The following is a 23456-nucleotide window of genomic DNA, read 5'->3' on the forward strand; positions in this document are numbered from 1 at the left end:
GGTTCTCTGACCCTTGGTCCACTGTGTGCTGGGCTAGGCCTGAGAAGCAGCTTATTGCAACTTCAGGGGTTACTTTAAGCTGCTCCAGGTGCAACTGTCCCCAAGGGACTGCTCTGGCAGCCAGAAACCATCAGAATTCCCTTATGCCATGTGCTGCCTCAACTGGTCACTTAAGCCATCATTAAACCTGCTTTGTACTGCCAGGGTAGAGCCAAGGATCTGGTGCCTTGTACTCCTGTCCAGGCTTATCTCTGCACAGATGTAGCTCCCTTCAAACTGCACTATGGTCAGAAGCTCCAAAAATCCCCATTATTGTGGGTCTGAATGAGAGCAGATTGCCTTTTTTCTCCAGACTCCAAGATGAGTACTGTCTTTCCCAAAACATCCCCCGCCCATCCCTTCTGGCTGCCCTGTGCACATGATAATTGGCTGGTGAGGGTACGCTTTTCTATTACCCTGCATACCCATATGAGAGAGGCTCCCTCTACATTGTTCTCAGAATCCTTGAAGAGAAATATTTATTTTAATGCCAGGTGATCTATATTCCTATTACCTGTATCCTGATTGCTCTGGGCCCCTTGGGAATCACTGCTTTATATGTGTGGGGCAAAAGTGGAAGATTGTGACCATTTGTATAAAATCCTAGAGAACCCTATGCCAGTAAGATGCAATTGTGTTTACAAATTGCTTGACAAAGTTGTCTTCCAAAGCGTGTGCTAAAATCCAACAGTTCTAGCTAAATATCATTGTTAAGTGTATTATATTTTGCTATTTTCATATATATGATTGTTTCACTTTAAACCTCCCACCTCCCCAATGAAAAGGTTTTACCTCTGATTCCTATTCGCAGTAGCAGAGCATGTTATCATTTGACCCTTGCATCAAAGACTAGCAAGAAAGCCAATGATTTCTAGAAAGTTTGGAAATACAATCAACTTCAAGGTCTTATTTTACAGATCAATAGTAAAAAAGTCTGTCCCAAAGATATGTCAAAATAAAGCCCATTCTTTTTGTTGCAGGTGTTTGTCTGTGGAGATGATTACAAAGCCAAACAAATGGTGATGGATATTGTTCGGACTCTTGGTCTTACACCATTGGATCAAGGCTCTCTCTTGGCAGCCAAAGAGATAGAAAATTACCCACTGCAGCTCTTTCCAATGTGGAAGTTTCCCATCTACTTGGCTATTGGCCTAAGTGCATTTTTTTTCTTCTACAGTTTGATCCGTGATGTAATCTACCCCTACATATATGAAAACAAAGACTTATCATTTTTTATTGCAATTTCCATTCCAAATCGGGTCTGCCCCATAGTGGCACTCATCCTTCTTGCTTTGGTTTACCTTCCTGGCATAATTGCTGCAATTCTCCAGTTACACAGAGGTACAAAATACAGTCGTTTCCCAGACTGGCTGGACAAATGGATGCTCTGTAGAAAACAACTTGGATTAGTAGCCTTGGTTTTTGCTTTTCTACATGTTTTGTATACTCTTGTTATCCCTATTCGCTATTATGTAAGATGGAGATTAAATGTTTACGTCATATCTCAGGTAAGTTTCTGTTCATTTCTCCCCGCAACCCATGTATGCTACTATTTTGTAGGTTGAGTTTCAGAATTTCATGTCAAAAGTCATATTTGTATTGATTTTATGCTAGTGAATTTCTTTGTATCTTTGGTGTTTCCTCTAGGCATCTGTATTTCCAAAGATCACTGGTGCTGTGGTTAAATGGGGGACTTCTGATTTCAGTCCTCCTTCTGGCTAGTGTAGTGATTAACAACAGGTGCAGAAAAATATTAATTATAAATAATTTTGAGGTACATGTTCCATATTTCTGCATATCCCTTTGAGAGTAGCACATTTACTGACATTCAGAAAGTCATGCCTTATTTTTAAAAATAACCATATTCCCTCAATCATCAATAGGACTATCGAAATGTACTGTTCACGTTACAAAGCTATATTAATGCTACACTAAGGCTGTATGCAACACTGTATCTGCTGCCTCTGAGTGGCACATGCCATGGAAGGCCCTGCATGCTGGCAGTTGAGGACACCCCACTCTGTTCATGAGACAATCTGGTCTGCTATCTCAGATTGTTTTAATCTATTTACAAAAAGCCTTTTCAGTTCACCTTAAAGAAACCTCACCTCATGTTAAAGGGCATTTTTCTGTCCATTGGAGCTGCAGCTACTGTACTATTAAAGTGTATGTGATTTTTTTTCTTCTTCAGATAAAGGACAACAGAACAAATCCATTTAACAACACTACGGGCTGGATTAGTGACTCTTACGTGGCTTTAGGCATCCTGGGATTTTTTCTGTTTGTCTTGCTGGGAATAACTTCCTTGCCCTCTGTCAGCAACAGCGTCAACTGGAGAGAATTTCGATTTGTACAGGTGAGAAATATACCTTCTTTCAACTAAAAAACTAAGTTCATGTCCTTTCTCTCTGCTGCATTCCCTGCACTCTGCTGTCAACTTTCATGTTTCCATGGTAGCTCATGATGGTGGCATTGCGGCTGCCACCTACATAAAGTAAAATTAGGAAAACTGAACTTCCAAACAACAAATGACAAGTTACAATGACAAATGTGTTGCTTTCAGAAGATGGTTGTACAAAACAGAGTGATCAGTTACATAGAGTAAACCCCTGAAATATTCAGTCACTGATTAAAAACCCATGTTCTTTCACTAATGATTTTGACTCATGAAGTATTTACTCCATGTTGAAATTTCAGTTAACATTAGTCTGGAAATTCACTGTGTTGAATAAATTGACAGTTATTGTCACTGTGAAGTGCCAACAATATTCAGGCAACATACAAGCAACTATACCATCACTTTTTGCCATTTCATAAAAGAAAAGTCAGTATTAACAATCCATTTTCCCCTCTCAACACTGGAAAAATGTGGTGATTTTCTAAGTGATTGTCATAAAATGATGCACTCTATCTGGCAGGAGGTAGCTTTTCTTTAGACTCTCCATATAAGCAACCCAGCCTTCCCCCCGTCTTTGTGAGATCATAAGCATCTCTTAAAAGGAATTGGGCAAAACATGCCCCATCCCCCAGAACAATCAGAACTATTAGCCAAAAATATGTTTATGTGGGTGAGGGTGAGAGAGTTAGCTCGGATTTCACCGCTGCATTTACCTCATTTTCAAACATAGCAATTGGACATCGTTCAGAGGTCCCAGGGTTTGAAAATCAGGACTTACATATTCATAATAGTACTGATGCTATTGTGCATCTATAAAGGAATGGAGTGTATGATTAAAAGGGTATTGTTCCTTTAAGGGGACAGGCTGGAGCCTAAAGCCTGGGAATAATCAAAGAGGCCCTGGCAGGGCTGAGTTCTATAAAAGGAACAGGAAGCACAGGAGAAGTAGGTGTCAGGTAGGCTAATGTGAATGACAGTTGCTCTCATAAGCACTAGGAGACAGACTTGGAACTGATTCAGAGACTTGGGTGTGGACTTTAAGTTTGGGCAGCTTGAACCAGGGCCCTACAAGCTGTTTGTTGTAATGGTTCCTGGGCTGAAGCCTGTTTAAAAGGGGAGATGGTATTTTGTTTAAAAAAAAAAATTTGCTTCTTCTTGCCTGGGCTGTTAAACTGAAATCTACGGCTGCTCCGCTTGGGGCAATCAAGGTGGGGCACTCCAGCAGCGTCGCGCTGGGCTGCAAGGGGGTGCTCCTCAACTGCCTGCACCTTTATCGCATCCTAGTCAGATGAGAAGTTTATGCTCCATTTATGGAAAAAAATGTAAGACTACAAAATGGCTTTAATCTATAAACTGTAAAATGGTTGGTCCACTGAGGTGGTCAGTGATGGAGAACTTTTTGGAGCACAAAGTATCAACATTTAATTCAGTATAGTGCCATCAAGTGCCAGTCTTAGCCAGGCTGAAATTGCCCCTGCTCAGGTGTACTTGTTCTTTCTGCCTCTTCTTCAGCCCCTTTATGCCTCTGCTCCATCTTTGACCCTTTCCCTCTCTCTGTGTTTGAATTCTCTTGTAAGTCTGTCAATGGCACTCATCTGGCACTCAACTGCATCATTTGCCCCTACTGCTCACTCGTCCTGACACTGCTTGTCCCACCTACAAAGATGTGGGCCGTCCACACTGCTAGACCTACCTCACCAGATATCAGAGAGCCAGTGGGGCATGTCGCAGCTTGTTTGGCTGCATTAGCAGCCATCCCTGCTGCTACAAATCCTGCCTCCCCACTCCGTGTTGGACACCTATAGGGAGCCTGCCTTTCCTCTAGTGAATCACCTGTTCTAAGGTCCAGCTCATGTGCAAGCAAAACTGGTAAACTCATGGCACATGATATCATGTGGGTATAAATAGTACAACCCTGGTGACAGTGCAACACTGATTACTGTTAGCACTTGGTTCATAGGAAATATTGCAGACACCGGTTGGCTTCAATGCACCCATTCTGGGTAACGGGGGGTGGGGGGGGAAAGTCTCCTGTCAAGAAAGCTTTGGTGTATTGAAGAAACCTGAATGATATGCAAAAAGAAAAGGAGTACTTGTGGCACCTTAGAGACTAACCAATTTATTTGAGCATAAGCTTTCGTGAGCTACAGCTCACTTCATCGGAAAGCTCACGAAAGCTTATGCTCAAATAAATTGGTTAGTCTCTAAGGTGCCACAAGTACTCCTTTTCTTTTTGCGAATACAGACTAACACGGCTGTTACTCTGAAACCTGAATGATATGAAAACTCTTGATGGATTATCATTATGGCCTCTAAAGAGCTAGGGCCTCTGGATTAATTTTTACCAATTTTCATGAAAATTACAACCAGATGGACCTAGGTGTGACCTGGCAAAAATTATCAGAATTGCCAAGCAAACATTCTGAGAAGTAAAAAGCTTTGGTTAAGAATATAAAGCAATTTCACCTAAACAATCTCAGTTCAGTCCCAATTTTGGTTATATCCCAATAGTTATATAGTTTCTAAATAGCATTTACTGTAAAGTTTATTTTACAGTCTTAACTGATGCTCTTTTTTTCCCTCCCAATAGTCCAAACTGGGATACCTGACACTGATTTTGTGCACTGCACATACGCTGGTCTACGGTGGGAAGAGATTCTTGAACCCTTCAATGTATAGATGGTATCTTCCTGCAGCATATATGCTTTCTCTCATTGTTCCTTGCATTGTCCTGGCCATTAAATTTGTTCTGATATTCCCATGTATAGACCGACCACTCACACAAATTCGACAGGGCTGGGAGAGGAACTCCAAAGGTTCAAAACAAGCAAATTACAATGATAGCAAGTCAGCAGTATAATCACTTAGTAAACACCCAATCTGTATATCATTGCAATGTCTCAAAAACTTAAACTTTTATATTAAAGTAATGTCCTTTCCCAGTTTTATGTGTGGGAAAAGGCAAAAAGGAGGAAACTTTGCCAGGTCTGAGCAATTTATCGATATAAAAAATGACATAGGGCCAATCTTAAACACAAATAAAGCCAGAAGCCACTGGGAATGCTCTGTGACCCATGAGCTGGCTTCATCTCCCTCTCATTCACTTTATAAACTCACTGCTAGTCTGCCCCTTCCCACTCGCCTGGCATCAAGACAGGAGGAAGAAACTGCCTGATTTCCCTCCTTTTATTAATATGGAATCCCACTCTGGATAGGGTACCACCAGTTGTTAGGCTCGCCCTGCCTGGACCATGGGCAAAGAAGAGCTCAGCTCTTTGATGGCTTTGCTTGCTCTCCATTAACCTCTGTTTCAGGAGAGGTCTATAGCTACACGCCATGTATACCTTAAAGATAGCTGGCCAAGATTTGTTTGGTTTGTGTACAGAAATTTTACTGTTGGAAGTGGGTGGGCCAGTGGTCCTTGCTACACTAGACTACTGCAAACTCAGGCATCAGGCTGCTGGGAAGCGGGGAAAAGAGAGACTTTTCAAAATCATGGATAAGGAAAGTGGTGTCAGGAAAAGACAGACCTTGGTTATGGTGGTTACAAATGTGTGATTCTCCATGAAGAGTGACCAGTGATTGAGATTATGCTGCATTCTCAAGTTAAATCAATTCGTCATTTTGCTTAATATGAATTTGTGGCCAGATTTGTTTAGTCTATGCTAGTGACTATGAGTTATAATGAGTTATAATCTCTGGTGTAATATGCTGATTTATTGGAATTTTTTGTTATAAGTTCAATAAAGAGGAGGTCTTTTGCTTTCCAAAATCCTGGGGTTCAATATGACCAAGTGTTGCTCAGCAGCAGTTATACTGTGCATATTTCAGTGACAATGAAGAAAATCCTCAAAATAATTGATTTCTGAGAGCAATTTTGGAGATCTTGCAACACAGAAGGACTGTATATGCTCTATAGATTTATGCTTAGCCACCAAGTCACCTGTGTGTGACAATTCTGCTGATAAACAGGGAGCAGATGGTGAATGATGACTTGGTACTAGAATTGAGGTGAGTAGAGAAACCACCAGACCTCTTTGCACTGGGAGGGGAAAGAAAAGAATGAATAATGGGTTTTAACAGGAACAGACTTGCTCACCAACTCTTCTGTCGTATCATCAGTGTTTCAGAGACAAGATCAACACATACAAATGGGTAATTGTAATAATGAAATGACTAATTGAAATTTCAAATGGGTAGCATCAACCAGGCCAGAATAAACAAAAAAATCATTATCTTACGCTTTCCAAAACCTTTACAATATGGAAGTAATTTTACTCCACTACATCCACCATAAAGAAAAAAGTACTTAGCATGTACCTGACTCCTAAAAAAGCGTAGGCCTGATGGTGGAATGATAAACGAGACAAATGTATTAGTGACTGGCCCAGCCAGATTCCTTACGTCTAGTCTAACACCAGTGTTATCCACCTGCTAACTGCAGCCACTAGTCACTGGTGCAAACTTCATATTTCAAGGTGTATTAAGCTATACATACCATTGGTGCAATTAAGTAGTTTTCTTTCCCCTTTTAACTGATAGGTGAGGGTCCACAGAGGGTCCATTTAAAGTTGTTTCAAATTAATGTGAAGAAATTATTGACTGAAGAAAGTGCAAAAGTCACAGTCCTAGCTCAATGTCCTTTTGGCTAAGTTAAAACACAGACAAGATTATCCTTAAAATTCAACCCTCTGACACGGCAAGGGTAAAGTGGCTGGCTGTTTTGAGAAGAAAAGCTGAAAATAAAAAAGTAATGGATAAATAGAAATCTTACACACCTACAGTCTAGGGGCAAATTCTGCCTTCAGTAACACCTGTGTCAACAGAGTTACTTCAGACTAACAGAGGACAAAAATATTTCCAAGATACACCAATTGCTTGTAACTTCAGGAAATTACTGTTAAGAGCTCTGCAAATATAGGTGCAATTTCAGGAATTCCCCTTTCTACCTGTCACTGCAAAACTCCTAGGGAATTATCTCTGAGCTAGAGTATAAACTTCACTAATGAGTGCCAAGTAACAAAAGTCCAGTAGGTTTGATTTACCAAATACAAATATAGTGTGTACTTCATTGCCCCTTGTTTTAGAGAACAGGGCTCCACAGGTGCCAACTTTCCATTGTGCCGGAGGGTGCTTGACCCCTGGCTCTGCCCCCACTCCACCCTTTCCCTAAAGGCCCCACCCCACCTCTTCCCAACCCTGCTCCACCTCTTCCCACCCCGTTCCACCCCCCCTCCCCCAAGCACGCCACGTCCTTACTCCTTCCCCCTTCCTCCCAGCCTCCTGCATGCTGTGAAACAGATGATTACGGTGGGTGGGAGGTGCAGGGAGGGAGAGAGAAGCGCTGATTGGCAGGGCCGCCGGCGGGCACGAGGCGCTGGGGGAGGGGGAGGCGCTGATAGGGGGGCTGACGGTAGGTGCTCAGCACCCACCATTTTTTCCCCGTGGATGCTCCAGCCCCGAAGCACCCACAGAGTCGGCGCCTATGCAGGATTCTATGTACAGGGTTCTTTGTGTCAGGGTACTCAGTACAAGGCCAAATCCTGTAGTCTTTACTCAGGCAAAACTTCCACTGCAAAGTAGTCCGTCTTAGTACAAAATTACAGCTGCATGATTTCATACAATCTTTGTAATCAGTAAGGGTTGTCACAGATCCACAGGATCAGTGCTATGGCCCCAGCTTTGGAACAGTCTCTGGGAGGACCCCACTCTTTCTTCAGGGTAAGCCGCGCAGCTTCATTGCCTCCTTAGGCCTTCAGCACTCCTGTTTCACATCATGAGCGCCATTCAGCTCATTTGAGGCAGGCCCCTGAGGGAAACTTGTACAGCCTTAAGGAACAATGCACCTCCGCATGCACCTGCAGTCACACTCCACCAGCGTTGTGAAACAGTAGGGTTTATTAGTTGACTGGAACACAGCATAGGAAGACTTTGGTTAGTTTAGAGAAATTAAGGTTATAGAACAATCCATTCTGGGTAGCCAGAGCCCAGTCAAGCTGCAGTGAGTCCCCATTATTCAAGCTCTGTCTGTCCCTCTGTCTGATCTCCTATGTCAGACTCCTACATGTGCTCCCGACTGCTTCCCACAGCTGGCCCTTAAATTCCATCTCACCCCTGTTCTTTGTCCCCAAGCTGGAGAAACTCAGCTTGAAGTCCATATCTCTCTGGATCATTGGTTCCTAGGTGTCCAGGTCCAGGCTACTGAATTTGACAGTGTCTTCTCAAGAACTCCATTGCTATGGAATCTAAGGCTCCAGAAAGTGAGTCACCCTTTGCACCTGTGTCTTAGCTTGCCCCAGGAACAAACAGTCCCTTTTCACCCACTAGGTCAAAATGCAGCATATAGGGGACACGGAGGCACATATAGGCTTCATTAAAATATTTTTTTTAATTCCCACTTCATCACACGGGCTAAATAGTACCACCAAATGAAGTAAGACCATGGAATATACACTTTGCCTCATGGGAGACTGAGGGTAGGGGGCCCTTTCTATAAAGATTGATATAAAATTTGTTTTGTGACTAGTATATAAACTAAAATGATTCCATTTTTTTAAAGTGAGACATATTTTTACTAAGGGTTTGTCTATATGAGGAAGTTAGTCCAGAGTTGCTAGTATGCTTTAAATTCACACCCTAACTTACTCCCCCCTGCGAATGTTCTTACTGCACACACTACAAGTGCGCTTGAGTAGTTTAGCTTAATGTGCTTCCAAAGTGCACTAAACTACTGCACACAAAGGCACTCTCAATGGTCAGTAAGCGTGTCCACATGGGGAGTTAGTGCGGAGTACCTCCCGCACATTACCTGCTGTGGCCTTTTTCCGCATGTAGACAAGTCCCGTGATGTTTCGTAGCTGTAGTCTGCAATTTTCTCTTTAGTCTAAGTTCTTTTGCATTACTCCAGCTGGAATCAGACTAAAGGAGTAAAGAATCTGATGTGGTCAACCCAATAAAGAATGACGTCTTGTTTAGTGTTGGGGATGGTGAAAAGTAATGTGGGTGCAGGCAGCACTAAGGGATTGATCCAAAGCCCTTTGACTGATAGAGTATGGTCCAGGGATGTTTCCTGTAAAAGTTTTTTCAAGTCTTCGCAATGGCCCCGGGTGGTGGAACTGCCCTCCAACAGGACATATTTTTCCTGTCTGAGCTGGAATGATTTCATATCCTGTTGTCCTGGGGCAGAATTATTTTAACTACTTATTACCAGCACATTTTAACAGAAATCGTAATGTGTAAGTATATTTATTTTTCTGTAGTAATCTTTACATATTTGAACTATTCCACAACAACTTTAAAACAATAATGGTCAGCTGTGTAAAACAGCACCTGTACATTGTACATATGGTTACTGGCTGAGTTTTAAATATGCCAAGTATGTTAGAAGTGTTAAAATTAAGAGCATATAGATTTTGGATTGGGTGTGTGCTGTTCATGTCTCAGAAGCCTAGAGAAGCCTTTGTGTGTGTAAGTGTCTAATGCCATCTTACGACTCCCTGCTGTAACAGCACATTAGCTTTCTGACTACACTGTTAAATCCAAATCAATGAATGGGTGCTTTAGAAAAGATGAAATGCAGCCCTTTAAGCAATCGTTAAAATATAATAGGATACTGGTGAAATTTACAGACTACATGGAGATCAGCACCACAAGCCAGGTTTAGGGTTCATAGCACGAGAATGCTTTACTCTGATGAACAGGGATCAGCATAAGATCTTTTAAAAAAATCTACGTATAGAACAGTAGGTGTGACTTAGGTTTGCTTTTGTCTTTTTACCAGTAAATGTTATGAATATGTTTAGGGAATATTTGTTGGAACCAATAAAATAATACTTTTCCTATTAGTAACAAGACCTGAAAACATTTTAATTGCATCAACTGTATGTGGGGCTTGAGATATTTTGGAGTGTCATGTATGCACCAGAACCCAGTGTTACAGCTGGTACATGGATAATAGTACTGTTGGGACTACAGAGAATTTGGCTGGGTTGATCATTAGTTACATTTGGTTCCACTACCATTACACCAAGAGTCCCACAGTTTGCACCCTATTTTATCCTCAAGCAAGATCTTATGCAGGCTATAAATTGACATCTCTGAAATTCTTCCTAGCATCTGAATTCCTTGGCCAGAGCTTTCTAACCCTTGCTTCTAGGCTCAATACCAAATCCAAATTGTGACTTCTCAGGAGTCTTTCTGTAAAGAACCCCCTTCTCCTGCTTGTCGTGGTTTTCTCATTATTGTCACCATCTATTAGACAAGGTGAATTAGAAAAGTGTACCTTGTCCCAAATACAGTGACCTCTTCAGATCCACCAACCCAGATACTGGAGTGATGAGTGGTATAAATAGGTAGATGGAACAATTTTTCTTAACATGCTGCCCCTGATCAGAAACATCGTATTTTTAACCCCTCTCAGCTGCTGTTTGCTAAAATTAGCAAGTTATTAAGTCTTTAACATGCAAGCAATAGCCTCTGTTCATTTCCTTTTTCACACACTCCTAAAGCTTTTCTTTAGTTCAACTTTTTTTCCATTTTATTTGCTTTTGCCCTGATCCGCACTTGTTTCTAATTCTGCCTGGTAAACTGAGCAGTTCTTTCATTAAAAGGAAATCTACAACTCCCAAGAGGTACTTGGGTATCACATCAGTTGGACAAATAGCACATATCTCACTGTTATGGCTTCTCTAACAATGTTCTCGATTTTGGGGGCCCAGAATTGCCCTAAAGATGTGGTATAGACATCTTCACATAAATGATGGCCCAGACAAGACTAGAGCCATTGAACTATTGATTTCTGAGGAGGAAATTTATAAAACACAGCACTACAGAGCCCTGAAAAAATACAATTAATCACTTGTGCTGACCACAGGGGTGTGTGAATCTAATAACTTCTTAGAAGCATGCAAACCCAAACTGACATTTTTAGTTCATATGTGTTCACAGTCCGCCAGGTTTGCTTAGCTTGGGGCTCATTCAGACACAATCCCTCTAAGCACACCTTGTTGAAACTTAATATCTGAGTCTCCTCTCACTTACATGGATTTAAATCAAGAATAATTCTACTGAAATCAACAGTCACATCAATGTAAAACTGGTGCAAAACAAACCATTACCCTTTAGCATTTTACAGTGCCCTTCTTTTCCTACAGTTTTCATGATTGACCAGCTGCCCCTTTCTCTATATCCAGCTCATTAGAGAGTTCACCAAGTATAGTTCCTCTCCCTTCCTGCCTTGACTGACTGGAGGAGAAGAAGTCCATGATAACAGGGGATGGACCAAACCTGAAATAAAAAATACCCCAAACTAGATCCAGATTTGAGAACCTGTGATGATATTAGAGTCTCTCTTAAAATATGAAACAAATCAAATGTCTCCCATTTTCATGTTTTATTATCAGAGAATCATAGAAAAGAAGGTCTGGAAGGGACCTTGAGAAATGACCTAATCCTTCCCATTGCACTGAGATGGGACCAAGTATACCTAGACCATCCCTGACAGATGTTTGTCTAACCTGTTTTTAAAATTCTTCAAGACTGGGATTCCACAATCTCCCTGAGTAACCTATTCCAGTACTGAAATATTCTTATCATTAGAAAGTTTTTCCTAATATCTAACCTAAATCTCCCTTGTTGCAGATTAAGCCTATTACTTCTTGTCCTACCTTCAATGGACATGGAGAACAACTGATCACAGTCTGCTTTATAACACCCCTTCCCATATCTGATATCAGTCCTCCTTCTCCCCAGTCTTCTTTTCTCAAGACTAAATATGACCAGATATTTTAACCTTTCCTCATATATTGTTTTCTACATTTTTTTAATCTTTTTTGTTTCTCTCCTCTGGACTCTCTCCAATTTGTCTACATCTTTCTAAAAAGTGTGGTGCCCAAAACTGGACACAGTACTTCAGCTGAGGACTCACTACTGCTGAGAAGAGCAGAACAATTACCTCCTGGCTTACATATAACTCTTCAGTTAATATGCCACATAATGATATTAACCTTTTTCACAACTGCATCACATTGTTGCCTCATATTCAAATTGTAATCCAGTATAACTCCCAGATACTTTTCTGCAGTACTGCTGCCTAACCAATTATTATTTTTATTTGTGCATTTGATTTTTCCTTCCTAAGTGTTGTCCTTTGCACTTCTCTTTATTGAATTTCACCTTGTTGATTTCAGACCAATTCTCCAATTTATCAGACTCCTTTTAAATTATAATCTTGCCCTCCATAGTGCTTGGGACTCCTTTCGCCTTGGTGTCAGCCACAAATTTTATAAGTGTACTCTCCACTCCATTATCCAAGTCATTTAGGAAAATATTGAACATTATCAAACCAAGGACAGACCTCTGCATGACCCCAATAGATATACTTTACCAGTTTGACAATGACCCATTGATACCTATTCTTTAAATATTGTCTTTCAACTAGTTATGCACCCACCTACTAGTAATTTAATCTAGACCACATTTCCCTAGTTTGCTTATAAGAATGTCCTGAGGGACTGTTAAAAGCCTTACTAAAATTAAGATACAACAAGTCTACTGCTTCTCCCCATCTGCTAGGACAATAACCCTGTCAAAGAAGAAAATTAGTTTGGTTTCGTATGATTAGTTCTTGGTAAAACCATGCTGCTTTTTACTTATCACCCAATTATCCACAGGTGTTTACAAATGGATTGTTTAATCATTTGTTTCAGTAGCTTTCCAGTATCAAAATTAGGTGACTGAACTACAATTCCCTGGATCTTCATTGTTCCCTTTTTAAAGATAAATGCTATGTTTGCTTTTCTGCAGTCCTCCAGGACCTCACCTGTCCTCTATGAGTTCTTGAAGATAATCACTGGTGGTTCCAACATTGCTTCAGCTAGTTCCTTAAGTAACCCAGGAGGAATTTCATCAGGCCCTGCCAACTTGAATATATCTAACTTATCTAAATATTCTTTAATCCGTTCTTTCCCTATTCAGGCTTGTGTTTCTTCCCCCTTGTTGTTAATATTAATTATGTTAAGCATCTGGTCACAATTAATCTTTTTAGTGAAGACCAAAATAAAATAGGTATTAAACTCCTCAGACTTTTTGGTGTTGTTCATTATTAGGTGTCTTTTCCCATTAACTAGTGGACCCTCACTTTCTTTCATCTTTCTCTTGATCCTAATGTATATACAGAACCTCTTCTTATTGCCTTTTATGTCCCTTGCTAAGTGTAACTCATTCTGTGCCTTAGTCTTTCTGATTTTGTTCCTACAGGTTTGCACTATTCTCATCCTTAGTAATTTGTCCATGTTTCCATTTTTTGTAGGATTCCTTTTTGATTTTCAGGTAATTAATGAGATCTTTATGCGGCCATAAAGGGCTCTCACTATTCTTCCTATCTTTCCTTTGCATCAGGATAGTTTGCTGTTGCGCCTTTAATATTATCTCTTTGAGGAACTGCCAGTTGTCCTGAAGTCCTTTTTCCCTTAGATTTTTTTTCCCAAAGGGCCACGCCTACCAGTTCTCTGAGTTTGTTAAAGTCTGCTTTTTTGAAGTCCATTGCCCTTATTCTGCTGCTCTTATTCCTTCCTGTCCTTAGAATAATGACGTTTACCATTTCAAACCACAAAGTTGCCTTCCACCTTCAGAACTGGCAACCAATTCCTCCTTGTTAGTCAGAATCGTATCTAAAATGACTGCCCCCTGGTTATTTACTCCACCTTTTGAAAAAATAAGTTGTCCGCAACGTATTCCAAGAACTTTTTTGGACATTTTGTGTTCTGCTGTATTATGATATTTAGTACAGGTCTAGCTGACAATATTAATATTGTGAAATCTTTCACTCAGTTCTTAGAGCACATGGCATTCCATAACTACAGGCCAGACTATCTGTGTGTTATGGATACAAACTTGATGAAAAACAGATCTGTGTAGTGCTCTAAGCTAAACAACAGTTTGCCACTTTCACTGGAGTTACCAAACAATTCAGTTTAAACACAGCACTGGATTAGTTTTGATTAAAAAGTAAAACAAGTGTATTTAACTACAAAAAGGTTTTTTTAAGTGAGTGCAAGTATAATGTATTAAAGTCAGAAATAGTTACAAGAGAAATAAAGATAAAATGCTTTCTAGTAGCTAAAACTTAAACTAGACTTGGTTCAAGGTTAAATCTTTACCATGTTTCAAGCAACAGGGCTGGCCAAATTCTCAGGTCAGAACCCCTCCTAAAGTCCAAAGGCTCAGGGGTGTGTAAGTGAGAGAGAAAGGGAGAAAGAGAGAGAGAGAAAATATGAATGAATACCTGGATGTTTTAACCCTCACTTTTATAGTCCAGTCACTCTTTAAAATGCATTTTTCTGCAGGTTACCCCGGATAAATAGATACAGTTCCTTTCCACTGTGAGGATGGAGACATGGCATCTCGTGATGAGAGGTTCCATGTTGTTGTTTGTTAAAATGCAGATATATCTGTTCCTGCTCCACTTCATTGCCAAACAATGGCCACTTCACTGGTGATTGTCAATCAACTTTGACACTTGGCTACAGGTGTCCCCTTGTCCTCTGTCTTTGAGAAACAGGTCTACCCACTCCCCACACTTGTCTGGTAAACACATTTCAGTCATAATTCCATCTTATGTTCATAACTTTATATATAATGTTGCTATACACATTTCACCCTGATATTATTGATGAGCAAGTCATTGTTTTTCAAATGATACCTCACAAGGAATATTTTATACAAAGATTATTACAGGATGTGTAGGATATGAATATAGGGGTGAATTCAGTCACACCTTAGTGCTGCCCTCACCCACATTACTTTCCAGCATCCCTAACACCAAACAAGATGTTGTGCTTTATTGGTTTGAAAACATCAGATACTGGGGCTCTATTCCTTTAGACTTATTCTAGCTGCAGTAATGCAAAAATAACTCAGATGATTCAGAAAATTGCAAACTACAGCTACCAAACATCATAGGGCGTGTCTACACGAGGGAAAAATCCCACAGTAGCTAGTGCAGCTACCTACTCTGCACAATTCCCCATGTGGACACTTACGCCACACTCATTGATTTTAAGGCCAGAAGAGACCATCATGAAAATCTAGTCTGACCTCGCACACATTGCAGAATCTCCCCCACCCACTCCTGTAGTAGACTCCCCTAACCTCTGGCTGAGTTACTGAAGTCCTCAAATGATGATTTAAAGTCTTCAAGTTACAGAGAATCCACAATTTACTCTAATTTAATCCTGCAAGTGACCCGTGCCCCATGCAGCAAATGAAGCCCCCCAGGATTTGACCTGGAGGAAATTCCTTCCCGACCCCAAATATGGCAATCTGTAAGATCCTGAGCAAGACCTACCAGCCAGACACCTGGGAAAGAATGCTGAGAGCCTGTCTACATAATTAGACTGCAGCAAACTGGGGTGAGACTCTACCTCTTACTAGCCTGCTGTGGTCTAACTGGTCATGTGCACCCTCTTGAAGCATGTTAACAATTCTTGATTGTGCTTTGAGCTAGTCCCCTTTCAAAGAGAACTAGATCAAAGCAATTTCAAGCCACATGCTCTTTATTTTCAAGTAGAGTAAAACTAAATAAAAATACATTGAAAACATATCGATAAAGAACAAGGCTTTCCCTTCATATTGCAATGTCTTCAGTGCATCTGGAAATTGCAGTGGTTTGAAGGACAAGAAGAAAGCAATGCAATGTAGCATAGGTCAACTTATGCACACTATTTACTGTATTTTTGAGATATACAATTTTAGGAACTCCTCAATCCCCAATTAGTTTGTAAAACAGGGGTTCTATTGTAGTTAATACAATAACCTCAAAAATAATTGTCAAAGGGGGTGTTTCTAATGAGGTTCTGTAGGAATTGGTTCCTGGTACCTCGGCCCGCGCTGCTTCCCGCAGCCCCCATTGGCCAGGGATGGCAAACTGCAGCCAGTGGGAGCTGCAATCGGCCGAACCTGCAGACGCTGCAGGTAAACAAACCGTCCCGGCCCGCCAGCGGATTTCCCTGACGGGCCACATGCCAAAGATTGCTGATCGCTGGTATAGACGCACCTAATCCTGTGTCTTTGCAGAGGGCTAGACGAGATGATCCTTGCGGTCCCTTCTAACCTTATGGTTCTATGATTCCTCCTGCATTCAGGGAAACAGGACTTTGTAAATAAACAGGATTGCACCAAAGAAATACCAGATTGTCCTCCTAATAGAAAGAACCCACATGACCCCAAATATTGGCTAACCTCTGGGGTCAAAAGGGGTAACAATATCTTCACCGTGAGAAAATACCAGGTACTAAAGGGGTCTTTAATTTAGCAGAGAAAGGCATAACAAGAACCAGTGGATGGAAGTTAAAGCCAAATAAATTCAAATGAGAAATAAGACCCAGATTTTTAACAGGACGGTTGATTAGCCCTTGGAATAAACTAACAAGCGAAGTAATGAATTCACCATCTCTGATGTCTTCAATTTTAGATTGGATATCTTTCTGGAAAATATTCCTTATTCAAAGACAAGTTATTGAGCTCCATACAGTGGTAACTGGGTGAAGTTTTATGGCTTGTGTTATACAGCAGATCAGACAAGATGAGCTAATGGTCACTTCTGACCTTAAAAATCTATGAATTAGTCTATGACTGAACTGTGAATATGTAAAGCCCTGTATAAATGCTGAGTATGCTACAAATTAACATACCCTTCATGTACTGTTCAGGGAGATCCTTAAATGGAAAATGGAAATGAGAAAATAGGCCACCTTGTAATATGTATCCAATATTTGTAAACTAAAGAAAAACGGATTTTCCTCTGAGCCATTTAGAAGAAAAAGTTTCAACGATCAGTCCAAATTACACTCTTGTTGCTAGAGCTATACCAATATTAATACTTAGTCAAAATAAGCTTTTTTGGCAAATGCAGTAAGTGAAAGGACACAATTGAGTTTAAACTAAGCAGCTGTTACCAAATAACACAGGAAGTAATTCGATCTCTCATCTGTGGACGAAGGAGGAAGTAAAAGGAAATAAGGTATGTGGAAAGATCAGTCAGTTAAAAACATGATCTTATCCCGAATGTAATAAGAGTTAAAAACAAAACACACCCACACAGTGGCAATTCATAGTCATTGGGCCCTCTTCTGTAATGTGGGACACCCCTGTTCAAATCACTCTTTCATGTCTGGCAGAGGGGGGGTACTGAACTCAGGCGTCCCATATCCCAGGGAGTGCTTTAAGCACTGGGTTAAAGATGTAAATGTAAGCAGGGAAATAGTCCCGCTATTGTGGGGAACTTTCCTGGGTTCTGCACTATCCTGATGAAGTGGGCTAGCGAAAGGATCTGAGTCCTCACTCCCACTTCCTTTACGCAGTGGCCTTCCTGCCCTTGAGGACTCCCCTTCCACTCTCCTGTCTGGCAGAGTCCTCGTAACCCCAACAAGGCTGGGCCCAGGATGCCTGAGGGGCTCGACCCCCAACCCTGCTGTGATCACCTAAGACAGGGGCTAGGGTGTCCCCACCCCGGGGTACTCTCTCTGCACTGGGCACTTCTCTGACCCAATGACCATTACATACAAGTTAAAGCAAATGCAAGTTATTTAATCAACAATTAATTTTAAAAAGAATAAGGAAAAATGGGAAAGGTTAAAGGAAACACATAACCCCACTCTGTGGCAGGGAACATCACAAAAAGTGTCTCTGGAATGTCAGGGCAGTTCACAGTCTGTTCCCTGTAAGTCCCAGGCCTCCTTCTCAGGCCCTGGCTGTGCTGTAGGGATGCTGTGGGTTGGACACTTACTCTGGACACACGCTCTCAGGCTCTAAGTGGTAGGACCCTTCTGCCCAGTGCTGCCCCTGCCCTGTCGGGGTTACGATCCAAGCCTGGCCTGCAGAGCCTCTTGGCTGAGGCGTCTCCCTGTGCTGGGCCCGCTGCCCATGGTCCCCCTCCCTCTCCCCAGCTGCTCACCACACCCAGGTCCTGACTGCTCCAGCCCCAGCTCCACCACTCTGTCTCAGCACTGCTGCTGCTCTGCCTCCAGCTCCCTGGGGTGTTTCCTTGGCCCCTCTGGCTCTGATTGTTGCAGCTCTGCTCCCAGGACAGGTCTGCTCTGCAGACTCCTTCTGTGACTCTACTCCCAGCACTGACCTGCTTCTTGGGCTGCTTTTCTGGCCCCTCTGGCTCTGGTTGCTGCAGCTCTGCCCCCAGGGCAAGTCTGCTCTCTCTGGACTGTGCCTCTGGCTTTGGGGCTGCAGCTCTGCTCCCAGGACAGGGTCTGCTCTCTCTGGGCTGCTTTTCTGGTCCCTCTGGATCTGGCACAGCTCTGACCCCCAGCTCAGCTTGGGCCCCTGCTTTCTCCTTAGCTCGGCCCCACTGCGTCTGGCCCAGGCAATTCCAGCTCACACAGAGGACGGGACCTCCCTGGCCTCCTGACTCTCTGATTAGCCTGCCCCGCCCTGTCTTTCAGGTTGACCTGGAGCATTGGCCTCTCCCCATTGTTCCTGGGGGCTGTCAGTCTCAGGGTCCTGATTTTCCATCGACCCTTCCCCCTTTTTAGTACTGGGCACTAGCAACTAAAACACCCCCACTGAATGTTAGTAAGGGGGCAACAGTCCCCTTACATAAAGGTGGCCTCCTCCTCCCCTGCCCCTTATCAATTCTCCCCACCACCACCAAAAACAATCCATTTTTGGGTCCAAAAAAACATGTTTCATTTGACCTGAAATAGATTTCTTTGATTTAACCATTTAATCCCCCCCCCCTTTTTTTAACAATTTTTGATTTGGTTCAACTCAAACTGATTTTTTTCAAAATTGGAACTGTCAGAGAACTGAAAAATTGATTATTCAACCAGCTCTAGTTATCAGAGCTCAACAGGTGCTGAGCACTCTTGTCCAGATTTTACCAAGTATTTAAGCCCGTGGTTAAAGTTAAGCACATTTTGCTGGACTGGAACGAGAGTGCTTGAATTAAATTCCAAAAATCCATGCTCTATATTGGGGAAGGACAATCTAACTGGAGAAGGGGGACAAAAACCCAGGAAGAAGACAAGGATACAAAACTTGTGAAGGAAAAGAAGATCAAAGCAGCATGGAGTGGAGACGAGGAGAAAAAATGTTTGAATAATGATTTCCATAATTAAAAGTATTAACTGATGTTTGTTTGTTATAGAAATAGCTTGTGGTTTTTAAATTATTAGATTATTCAAATATGTTTGGTGTAGTCATCAATATTTTTGTCTCAGTGATCAAGGATGGATGAGAATGTGCTATAACCAAGTAAAAAAGTTTATGGCTGGGGTGCTTGCAGCAAATAAAAGTGCACAGAATTGGACTATACATGTATATTTTTTAACTTTCTTGTAAATCTGTGTGCAAAATGAAGTAAACATGATGGACAATATGCCCCCTTGTGGTGGATGATCATCATTACATTTGATGAGGGAAAAGTTACAAATACAGTCTGGAGTTCTTCTGCAGATGGGGAACTTAGTCGGTGTAATCATGGAAATCCTAAACAGTGAGGTTTCTTATCATCATAAAACATTTATATCATCAATGTAATATAATTTTCAAGTGTCTCTACAAAAAGCAGTTGTGGAAATAAGACAGAACTTGTACATTCTCTCTGCTCCAGTACTGCCCCCCCACAAACTGCATGGCATGTCTCACCCAACTCCCTTTCTTCTTCTAATGTATCATTGTCACAAACTGGTTCAAGCACTGGCTTTGTCATATTTCAAGCCAGCATCCATTTTGTTTTCACTGTTAAGACACATGCTTCCCGCTGTGGCCCAAATAACTCACCTGTTTTCTTTTACATTGAAAAATTCTGGTAAGCTCTCAACTCCATTTAAAAGCTAAAATGTAAAAAACCCTCAGGCTATGGAAGCCCTTGTGGAAACTTGCTCCCATCGGAATGTGGCAGATGAGAAAGTTTCTTTCTTTGCTTGAATAATCTTTTATCTTCTAAGTGAAAACAAAAAAATCCTTACACACTTCTGCACAAAATCCTGAAATTGTTAGTGTGCCCACACAGAGCCTTGTGGACTTCATTGCCACTCTGTGCAGGCACAGGAGTGCACACATTTATTATCAGTTGCAGGATCAGGATCTTAAGTTTGAAAGCAGCTCTTAAGCTAAGAGCATTTTTCCGAAGTGCTTGCTATCATCATCTGAGTGCCTTGTAGTTCAGGGTACTGTAAAACAGAATGAGGCCTGCTCCTAGCTCTCTATAATCTAAAGACATGAGCAGGTGCCATACAGAATACAAAGCTGCATATGGTTATTATACACTAGCTGTAAAGATTCCTGGGGCAGGTAAGTTGTATAAAAATGTATATCATTTTATAATACTATACACAAATAATTATCAGAACTGCTACAATAGGAGTAATATCCTTGAACTGCTTGTAAAAATGCCAGAGCTGAACTGTACAAGGCATATGATAATAGACAGGCCATATGATAGCCTCTTTTTGATTTCTGTTTTATCCTATGCATATTTTCAACCATCTGTTGAAAAGGAGGAGAGAAAATAATCAACTATAGGGTATGTATTAATGAAGTATAAAAAGGATTCAGCTACAAAGAAATGGATAAGAAATGAACATCAATGTGACAGTGAACGAGAGTATACCTAAGAAATATTATATAAGAAAAATTCATTTAAATAAACTTCATCTGTCCCTGACATTCATATGACCAGATTTTAGAGGTGAATCAAATTATAATTTCCCCAGATATTAGCTATATTTGTTTATCTGAATATGTCTGGATCACATCCCAAATGAAATGAAATGATCAGAGAACACAGCGGTGTGAAAGATATTATCACGGAAAGCAGACATAATAAGATGCGATAGGTGGGCCACACAGCGTGGCTCACGGACAATAGGTGGACCGCAATCATAGCTGAGTGGTACCCACAAGAACAGAAAAGACCACCCGGCCAGCCTCCAAGAAGATGGGAAGATGATACTGTTAAACATTTCGGATGAACGTGGAGAAGAAAGGCGAGAGTGCAAGAAGAATGGCGGACGTGTTGTGATCGGCGCAGTCTTAATGACAGCTGAAGACCAATCGATCCAGGTGATCCAGGTGATATTGTCTGCTAATGACACTCTTTAATTTTCCCATCTCTATAAGCAGTGCTGCCTCTCTGCCTGGCCTGGACATAAATTATCTATCCCTTGCCACACAGCCTTCCTCCCAGTGGAGAGAAGATTCTTGTGATTCACATGCCAGTAAGCAGAAAAGAAAATCTGGGCTCGGGGAGGGGTGTGACTATCTGGGTGGGGAGGGGGCCAAAACAATTAAAACTGGTGTGATTATAGAGTGGTATTTTGACAAATAAAATTTGCAGAATTTTAAAATATTGTGCGCAGAATTTTTAATTTTTTGGTGCAGAATTCCCCCAGGAGTATACAGAAGTGGGGATTTCATTTTATATCTATGAGATCATAGGCTGACTGGAATCAGTATCTGAAGATGAATCATTAAATAATCTTAATTTTTTGTGTATGAATTCAGAAACTGATACCATTTTTTTAAAAAAATGAAAGAGCTAGCAGTAAATGACCAAAAATGGCTGTATTAAATATACTAGTGTGACACCTAGTGGACACTTTATTGGAAAGTGATAGTCACATTCTGTAAAGTTTTAGAAGTTCACAAAAATGAGAAATATGAGATAACAAACAGCTGAAGACAGGAAGCAAGAGGATCAACATAAGGAAAGGGGGCTTAGAAAATAGTGGAGAACTGCAATTATACGTGGGAGAGAAACCGAATTATTACAAAAGTTTTAGACAGAAGGGATAATTCTGTTCACTAGAATTGTAGTAAGAGGGTACTGAAGAGTAAGTTACATGACAGGAGTTATAAACAAATCTAATGTTACCATGTTTGGGGGGCTTTTTTAGCATACCTAGCAATTTCAATAATAAAAATATTCATAAACATGCAAAATTTATTTCCTAGAGTGTACTATCCAATCAATTGCATGCACACAACTTCCACTGAAGTCAATAAGTTACACACGCTAAGAATGGGATAAATGAGCCCTCAGACATTTCTCAAAACTACTCCGCATTTCTTTTATCCCTGTTTCCCAAGGGAAATTTAAAATCAGCAGAGAAAGGGTTAACTATTGTGACTTGCAGTTCTTCCAGGCCTGCAGCAAGGTAGACTCTTAGCTTAACTACCACAGGTGAGGAACATAAACAACATGGGGCCAGATTTTCAAAAGACCTTAGTGCAAGCTGAGTGCTGAGCACTTAGAAAATTTGGCCCCAACTGTGTATGTGTTGGAGGTAAGCCCTTATGAAAATTCTGGCCTGTAGGCATCAAGCTATTTTCACATTTGTTAGAAAAGGAGCAAGAGCATCTATGAAGAAGGCTACCAAGTTTCATTATGCAACTTTTTTGCCTTTTTTTTTTAATTACGTCAGTTAAAGAAATATGCAAAGCCAGAAGTGATCTAAGGTTTAATATTACAACTAGTACAGCACCTTCCATTGGAGGATCTCAAAGTGTCTATCAAACAATTAAGCTCACAGTATCTCTGGGAGGTAGGTATTTTCTCCATGTTAGACATGTGGAAAGTGAGTCACAGGTATACAATGACTTATCAAAGGTCATAGGTCTGTGGCAGACCCAGGAATAGAAATCAGGGGCCCAGTTCCCTCTGGCCCTGCATTTTTTTTGTATAATCATTTACAGTAAATGCAAAGTGCTACTGAATCTGAATGGTACTCCCTTGCACTGATGTAAATGACTACACAAAGAGCAAGGCAAGAGAGACTCAAACTCCACCTCTGCTAACTCCCATTCCTATGCTTTAACCACTAGACGAAGCTCTCCTACTTTTATAAACTGCCTCTCACTTTAGTTTTGCACAGAGTTGGCAAGGATCCTGGTCCCATTTAACCTAACCAAAAGTCTAAGGAAGTTTGGGTAAATGATTGCAATTTTGACCCTGTTTAAAATCCTCCAAACTTCCAGTAAGAATTGAAGCTTTCTCCCTTTCCCCTAG

The 23456-nt window shown here is 41.2% G+C and overlaps 1 protein-coding gene across 2 annotated transcripts in view; it reads left to right on the forward strand.

The window, feature by feature from the left end:
• STEAP4 (STEAP4 metalloreductase) overlaps positions 1 to 7091 on the forward strand; it is a 32476-nt gene extending 25385 nt beyond the window's left edge. For both annotated transcript variants that reach the window (XM_043541242.1, XM_007066723.4), the window contains exons 3-5: positions 1020 to 1547; positions 2231 to 2395; positions 5028 to 7091. In XM_043541242.1, the coding sequence (XP_043397177.1) occupies positions 1020 to 1547; positions 2231 to 2395; positions 5028 to 5297 (963 nt within the window). In that variant the 3' untranslated portion in view covers positions 5298 to 7091. The remainder of the gene's footprint in view (positions 1 to 1019; positions 1548 to 2230; positions 2396 to 5027) is intronic.
• The last annotated feature ends 16365 nt before the right edge of the window (positions 7092 to 23456 follow it).

The sequence above is a fragment of the Chelonia mydas genome, chromosome 2 (genome assembly GCF_015237465.2).
Source record: "Chelonia mydas isolate rCheMyd1 chromosome 2, rCheMyd1.pri.v2, whole genome shotgun sequence".
Taxonomy (NCBI): domain Eukaryota; kingdom Metazoa; phylum Chordata; order Testudines; family Cheloniidae; genus Chelonia; species Chelonia mydas.